The sequence below is a fragment of the Microtus ochrogaster genome, chromosome 21 (genome assembly GCF_000317375.1).
Source record: "Microtus ochrogaster isolate Prairie Vole_2 chromosome 21, MicOch1.0, whole genome shotgun sequence".
NCBI classification, from domain to species: domain Eukaryota; kingdom Metazoa; phylum Chordata; class Mammalia; order Rodentia; family Cricetidae; genus Microtus; species Microtus ochrogaster.
In genome coordinates, this window is record NC_022022.1 from 8,778,461 (window position 1) to 8,786,267 (window position 7,807).

General features: G+C 50.0%; 1 protein-coding gene across 1 annotated transcript in view; it reads right to left on the minus strand.

Moving 5' to 3' along the window:
* Window positions 1–1,418: 1,418 nt before the first annotated feature.
* Window positions 1,419–7,807, minus strand: part of Ptgfrn (prostaglandin F2 receptor inhibitor) — a 70,491-nt gene continuing 64,102 nt past the window's right edge. The window contains exons 8-9 of the mRNA XM_005357104.3: window positions 6,683–6,988; window positions 1,419–4,700 (exon numbers count right to left, since the gene is read on the minus strand). Of these exons, the coding sequence (XP_005357161.1) occupies window positions 4,534–4,700; window positions 6,683–6,988 (473 nt within the window). The 3' untranslated portion in view covers window positions 1,419–4,533. The remainder of the gene's footprint in view (window positions 4,701–6,682; window positions 6,989–7,807) is intronic.

Genomic DNA, 7,807 nt, shown 5'->3' on the forward strand with positions numbered 1-7,807 from the left:
AATGCAGGAAGGGGGCTGCAGGTGCCTGCTCCTGCCCAGATCTGCTGGGGGAAGAGTGTGGTTCTTATGCTGCAGAGCTGGAACCTCAAAGTAAGTCAGAAAAACCACCTGTTGCAGTCTGTCTGGTCAGAGAATGTGAGTGTTTCCTCCTCTGCAAAGATGGATGGTTTCCAACTTCTCATTCCTAGAAGAGAGACTGCTAAAGGTCATGGGAATTGAGCAGGGGACAAGGGGGGGGGCGAGCAACAGGCTCTCACCCCTACACCTTTCTGCTCGCTGGGAACCTTATCATGGATGTGATGGCTATTCTTGGTTGCCAACTTGACTACATCTGGGACTAAAACCAAAGCAGCTGGAAACCCCTGTGAGGGACGTTTTTTATAATTAAATCATTTGAAATGGGAAGACCAAACTCTAATCTGGAATTTTTTAAGTGGAAAGAGCCACCTTGAATTGGGGCCACAGCTTCTGGTGGCAGCCTGTACAAAGGACAGGAAGGAAGGACGCTTGCTCTTGTTGCCAAGTCCATCCCATCACTGGCAGTAGAGCCGACTTCTTTGGGATTCTGGCATACACTGAAGATCAGCTGGGACACCCAGCTTCATAGACTGAACAATTACCTGGACCTTCTGCTTGTAGACAGCCATTGCTGGCTAGCTGGACACCCACGACCTGTAAGCTAGTCTAATAAATCCCTTTTATGTGTGTGTTTATTCATTTTATATGTTATGTTCCTATAGAGAACTCTAATGGACTCTCCCCGGAATGCAGCTGTTTCATTGGAGGTCAGAATACACACCGCTGTCTGTGTGTGTATGTCTTGTGTGTACATGTGGAGGGCAGAACCAGCTCTACTTTTGTCCACATTTTGTTTTGTTTTTGAGGCACTGTCTCTCACTGGTAGGAAACTACCCATCCCTGCCACTTACTTAGTACCAGACGTGTGTGCTACCATACCCCGCTTCATAGATATTTTAGATCTTAGTCTTTAATGTCTATGTGTGCTTTGCTTGCATATGTGTATGTGCACCACATGCATACATGGTGCCCACAGAAAGCCAAAGAGGGCATCAGATCCTCTAGAACTGAAGTTACAGACGGCCAAAGCCACCATGTGGGTGCGAGACTTGAACCGGGATCCTCTGCAAGAGCAACTAGTGCTCTTAACCATGGAGCCATTTCTCCAGCCCCCACCCCAGGACCCCCATGTGTCCAGAGGATTGTGTTCCAGTCCCCGTGCCTGCAAGGCCAGGACTTTACTGCCTGAACCACCTCCCTAGCCTGACAGTGCTTTTACAGGACTTGAGAAAGCCGATGATGCTGCCGTTGCACCTGGAATCGGCCACAATTCCTCCTACCGGTGAGAGGAGAGGCCCACAGAAGCCAGTATCAACTTCCACACACAACTTCAATTTAAATTAAACGTCCTTTAATGAAATAAAAAACAAAAACCAATGGTGCATTGCATAATATTTGTGGCCACAGTATAAAACAACACAATTAGTTTGTAAAACATTGGATATGGACGAAAATACACAAGACCTCTTTGTCTACGGAAAAGTCTGCAGATTCTCGTGTAGTACACTAGAAAAGAAACCCAACCTTGTTCTCCTAGTGAGCTGCACACATGTGTGTCACTGAGAATATGGTCACACAGCGGAGGAGAACTCACCTAAACCCTAGTTCCCTTCTTCCTGTTGTCAAAAAAAAAAAAAAATCCCCCGAAAGTAGCGAGTCGTGTAGTATTGCTTAGTGTTCCTGCTCCAAAGGTGCAGTCTTTGGCTCACAGGTGCCGTAACAAAATCATGGCTGCAGGCGGTCTGCAAAGCAGGAGGCAAAAGCCCCCAGAGAAATAGACAGAGGTCTGGGCAGGAGGCAGCCCTGTGGCTGGGGGGAGGGGAGGAGACACACATCGGGACATTTCTTAATGAGGATTTGATCCAGCTGGTGAGTCAGGGTGCCAGCAGATCCCATGCAGGAAAAATCTGAAAAGTTGTTAAAAAGCCAGAGTTTGCATTTTTCTTATTCTTATTTTTAAAAAAGTGAATCGTGTGTGTAAACATCATAAAGTAAACACTTTGAAGTAATTTCTAGGCTTCGATCTGAATGGAGCTCAGGCTCTTTCGGGGGCGGGAGGGGGAATTTTTGCAACGAGGGGGGAAAAAAAACCCAACCTTCTATAAAGTTTCTCTTTAAGAAGTGCAATTTCATTTGCCAAGGCCTGGCTCAGCCTTCCCTTCCGTCACACCAGTACTTCAGGGGAGTGGGCGGGGCTCAGGAAGAACACTTCAGGGGGAACCCTATTTGGTATATCAAGAGTGTTTGACCACAAAGACTCACATCCCAGAACGTTGATAGTCCCAAAAGGAACTAAGGTCCTGGGGCTTCTGGCCCCTCTCCCAGCCCTAAGCAGTTTGGGGGTTTGGGCATGAAGGCCAGGGCCTCAGCCACTCAGGCTCAAATCTCAACACCAGTTGAGAAAGGGGAAAGCAGGCCTGAACACTCATCTGTCTCACCATCAGGTGCCTGCTCTGGCCTGCCAGCGGCTCTATGTGCACCCAGGGCCTGTCTCACCCAAGGCTAAGTCCTTCTCCTAAGGAGGACAGCACGACAATGACCCTGAGTCTTCTTCAGTAACTGCAGGACTCAAAGGCTGGAACTAAAAAAGTACCTGGCTCTACTCCCCTAATTCCTGTTTGTATAGTCACCTGTACCCCACCTCTGATCTAGCGGTTAAGGAAGTGACATATAGAAACGCCCGATTCTGTCAAGACCCCCCTCTTCCTCTGGCCTCTCTTGTTGCATGGGCTGCAACTGCTGTCTCTTCTTGTTAGCTCTACACTTGGATCTACCTGGGCTGGACCCGCTTGGACCCACCGGCTCAGAATCTCAGCACAGGAGCAGAGCAGTCCCCAGGTGGGCAAAACAAGCAGAGGAAACTGGATGGTGAACACAAAAGCCACCGTGGGCCACATGGAGGGGGGCTCAGCTCATCCTGGCCCATGGTGACAAAGAGCTGCACGTGAATGGCCATCTATTTATATTACTTTATTGCTCAAAACGGAGGAATCTTTCCCCCCTTTGGAAGACAACAGTGTCAAATCCTTCAGAGCCAGAGGGACAAGCGAGGGCATCAGTTGGCAGTGAGCCTTGGTACCCAGGGGAGGCTTGTGGGTGCCCAGTGCTGTGCTAGGCTGAGACTGGGTGGCTGAGGCCCTGATGGAGACCTGGAAGGTGTGTCCGCCTGATGTCCTAATTCCTGCTGTGCCCAGTCAAGCAGAGCCAGCTGCTCTCAACCTGATTTTACAGGCCATTCACATGACAGTAAATTGCTGGGTTCCCTTCATATTCCTAATAGGAAGGCAAACATCCTCAAAATATACCCCTCTTCACTACCCCCTGCAGGGATCTTTAAAGGACTTCAAGGACTGAAAAGGTCACAGAAAACACACACTTGCTCTAAGCAATTTCTGATTCCTTGCAGTCAGTCAGTATTGTAGGCAGCAATCTGCTTTTGTGTGGAGAAGCTCGCGAGGCAAGTGAAGGGTGTGGCACACTGTGGCTCCCATGCAGGTCCTGTGGTGACCAGCGACAGTGCCTCTCATGAAGGGACAGGGCACCTGGCTCAGCTGTGTAACTCCGATGCCCTCAGCTCCTCCCCTCCCCTGGGGTCTCTGGAGCGCAGTGGCCCCTGAGCTGTGAGGAAGAGAGAGCATCTATTCCTTTCCTTGGCCCCAGTGTCCTCTTGCTCACAGACCTTCTGCCCTGAACAGAGGTGGCAGTGGATTTTTCTTCATACTCATTCTTAAGGCTAAGGTGGCAAAATAAGGTGCTTGGTGGAAAGCCAGATTCTAGACTCCAGGGCTGCCGTTTCCTCACTCTCACAGAAACAAACCCGAAAACAGAAGAGGGTGGAGAAGGGGGGAAAGCACAAAGGGCATAGGAATCAAGAAGTCACAGACGCTGAGTTTAGGTTCTAATACAGTTTAAACTCTTGAAAATGGGGACTGGGCAGGGTAGTCAAAACCACAGCTTGCCTTTGGTGCAGGTCTTTATCAGCTCTGGGCCAGCATGGAGAGCAGCAGGTAGCAACTCTACAGATGCCAGCCCCTTGCATCCGGATGCTAGCTCTCAGGTGGGCAGGTACCGCTCACCCGCGATGACCAACTCTGAACACCTTCAGCCTTCCTCACCACAATCCCTCAAATCAAAAGCGATCAACACACACAAATGGAGGGTTGAGAAGCCGCTAGGAGGAAACTAATTAGACCAGGGTTAACCGTTGAAAAGCTGCAGCTAGGGAAACACACACTCGATTGTTACGTATCAGAAAGTGCCGTGGGAAGAAGAGTCGTGTGCTGGTAAACATGTCCGCGCTCAGAACTTGACATGCAGAAAAGAGAGAGCGCCAAGTCCCACCTGAGATTAGAGAGGACTGGTTTTAGTGTAACACGCTTGGTTGTAAAGTATTACTGGTCCTCTTCTCACCCCCGCCATTCCTACACTGTTCCTCTGTCCCTCCATCTCCGCTGCTTAATCCATCTCCATGGACATGAGCCGGCGGCGCTCCCGACGCGTCTCTCGCACCTCTTTCTTACAGCACCAGTGGGAACTGCAGTACCCGATGAGACAGGACAGGAGTCCGATGACTGTGGACAGGCCCACGCCGATCAGCAGCGGGTACTTGAAGGCATTCAGCACTGAACACAAGAGAGAAAGAGAAAGGGTTAGTGCTGAGAGGGAGGGTGCTAGGGAGCACTGGTCACCCCCCCACAACCTATCTGTGTCCCCCACCCCTACTCATCGGGTCTCTGCAGAGACCAGAGCTCCCCAGATCCTGCACCTGGCACAGGATTCAGAAAGGAGTAGTCCAGTTATATTGAAGAAATGAGCCCATGCCCCCACTCAGCTCTTCGGAGCTGGGCATGTGGGGGGGGGGCACAGTAAAGAGATTTTACTTGATGCCTTTGAATGTCAACTTCCTTTTAGGGTTTTGGCAGGAGATTGATTTTAAAAGTCAGTATAAGGGCACCACACATTGAGCAGCAGATGCATCCTTAAAGGAAAAAAAACCTGAATAAATCAATTCTATGCATCGAATAACTGAAGTGTACTAAGGATGCTATTTTAAGTAACACTATAGTAAATTATCGAGCAAAGTGAATAATCACTCCCTTCCTTGTTTGGTAAATCTGGGTTTTCATATGGAGTTACTTCAAGCGGGGTTTAGATGCAAATGAGGCAGAGATGACAGGAGTTTAGATCCCACCCCAGGAGCGACATCTTCCCTCCCAGCAAGCTCCAGCATTTTGTGTAGATGCTGCCTCCACTCAGGTCCTTAATGTTTGGAACGATCTAATTTTCATAACAGCCCCATGGGAGACTAATGTCACCATTTTTTTCAGGATGTGGACCAGAAAGTATTGTGGTACTCTGTCCTCCCGGTAGGGCATGGCTGTCTCCATCTTCAAGTCAGACTGGCTCTGCTTACCTTCTATTAGACAGGTTTACTAATGCTCCCCTTTTGGGGAGAGTGGAGGAGCGGCTCATGAGGCCCTCTACTCCAATAGAGAAGTGGTTGGTAATTACTGGTGTGTGTGTGTGGTGGGGACGGGACATGATTCTTCTTCAGTGGTATAGCTGCCTGTATGCTGCCCATACTCCTGTAACACTAATAAAGTCACGGAGTCACCAAACGGACTTGGGTGACACTGTTTCTTTGCTTAGTCATTGCTTTCGTCAGTGGTGACTAGAAGTGGACTTCTCAGGAAAGGTCACTCAACAGAAAGACTCAGTGACCTGGAGGAGTTGGGGTGGGAAGGCCCCTCTCCTCACACCGATTGCTGCTGGAGGAGTTGGGGTGGGAAGGCCCCTCTCCTCAAACCGATTGCTGCTGGAGGAGTTGGGGTGGGAAGGCCCCTCTGCTAGGGAAAACCGATTGCTGCTAGGGAAAACCACTCTTGGTCCAGGCTTCTCCTGACCCGCCGAGCATCTGGAATCAATTCTCTCCGGGGAGTTGTTCCAAATGGCGTAACTTTCTGAAGCTTTCACAGGGCAGACATGTTTCTTGGGAATAAAGGGACAAGTGTCCAGCTCTGAGGTGCTCAAGGGGCCGAGATCTGATTGGGTTTGTTGGCCCGGTTGGGGTGGAGTTGGTATGGGTCAGAAAAGCTAAGAGACACTCTCCCATCTTGGGGTTCTAAGAGGTCCCCACTCTGCGCTAGTGGCTCTGGGGGAGCCTTTCTTTTTCTAGAAGTAAAACAATATGTGATGGGAGGCTCAAGTGGAAAGATCAGGAATTTGAGGCCAGTCCTGGGCTAGACAGTGAATTTGAGCCACATGAGATCACATCTCCAAAAGAAAAAGCAGCAGGTGGGCAAGAGTAGGCGGTCTTTAATCTCCGCCTCCCCTGGAGGCCTCTCTGCCCCCACATGGCAGAAGCCATGCCAACCTTAGGAGACAGTGAAACAGGTTTCCACAGACCACTGAAGGCCAAGGCTCCCACAATCCTTTCCCAGGGGTGTCACCAGGCCCGGACTGCAAAGCTTGCAACAAACAAAACTTCTTTGGCCCAAGCAAGGCCCTACATGAAAAACAAGCTGCACCAAACTATGGAAACCTGGATTCTATGAGCCGTAGCGAAATGCAAGAAGGAGATAATTCAGCCGGCAACAGAGCTCACCGTCCATCTTCACAGTTATAAAGATAGGCCTGGAGTGGATCTCGGCCTCTCTCTGCCAGGAACCTGTTGGAGACCTCACCCATGGAGTCACAGAGCAGTAGTAGTTGCCAAAGTCCTGGTCCTCAGAGCCATGCACTTGCAGCAAGAATTCCAGCACGCTCACTCGCTCCAGGCTGAGAGTACTCTTGAAGTCCCTCTGGCCTGTAGTCACGACTCCCTTCCGGTCTAGGGAGGACAGAAGGACTGGAGCTTTGTCCAAACCAAAGGAGTGTACAGCAAACCAGGATACATCGAAGGCCATGTCGTCTGTGGGTCGCCAAACAAAGCACGGAGGTCAGAGTATGTGCAGAAGTGATGGACACACTCCCCATGCCTGTGACCCTTATTCCAGGCTGGGTCTGTTCTACATGAAGCCTCAGGCAGCCTGTGATGACAAACTGTCACAGTCACCCCTGTGGCAAGGCCACACAGCCACAGGAAGTAGTGTGTGAGCCTGTGACAAAGTGTCCAACCTGACCACCACCATAAGGAACCACAGGAAGAAGAGCAAGGGTCACTTTGCCCCCACGGACAGACAGAGTCTAGGCATGATGTGCAGGGTCCCTGGGCTCTTCAAGGAGAAGAACCGGAGACTGGAAAGACCGTAGGGTTGAAAGAACAAATTGTACATTTAAAACAAAATGTACCCAACTTAAAGCTGTAGACAATTTGAATTGGATTGTTCACTTTATTTTCTCCCCCCGCCTCCTTCTTCTCCTTGCAGACGTGTTTAAGCTCAGAACAAGAGGGGAAAAAAAATCAGGCTGAGAAAATTGAACAGAGTTAATAGTCCCCGAGAGTAGAGCTGGTGGATCAACTGAGATTCTCACAGCCTCAGTGAACTAAGAGGGGGGTGGCACAGAGAATGTGGAAACTGAGGCCGCATGCTAACCCAGACCCCCCTTGACAGTGCCAACCAGCACCAGCTGTTGAGCTGAGACATCTATCCAGAGGGCATGTGAGGACTGTGGGCCATACACACAATTACATCTTAAATCTATCCAGAGGGCATGTGAGGACTGTGGGCCATACATACAATTACATTTTAAATCTATCCAGAGGGCATGTGAGGACTGTGGGCCATAC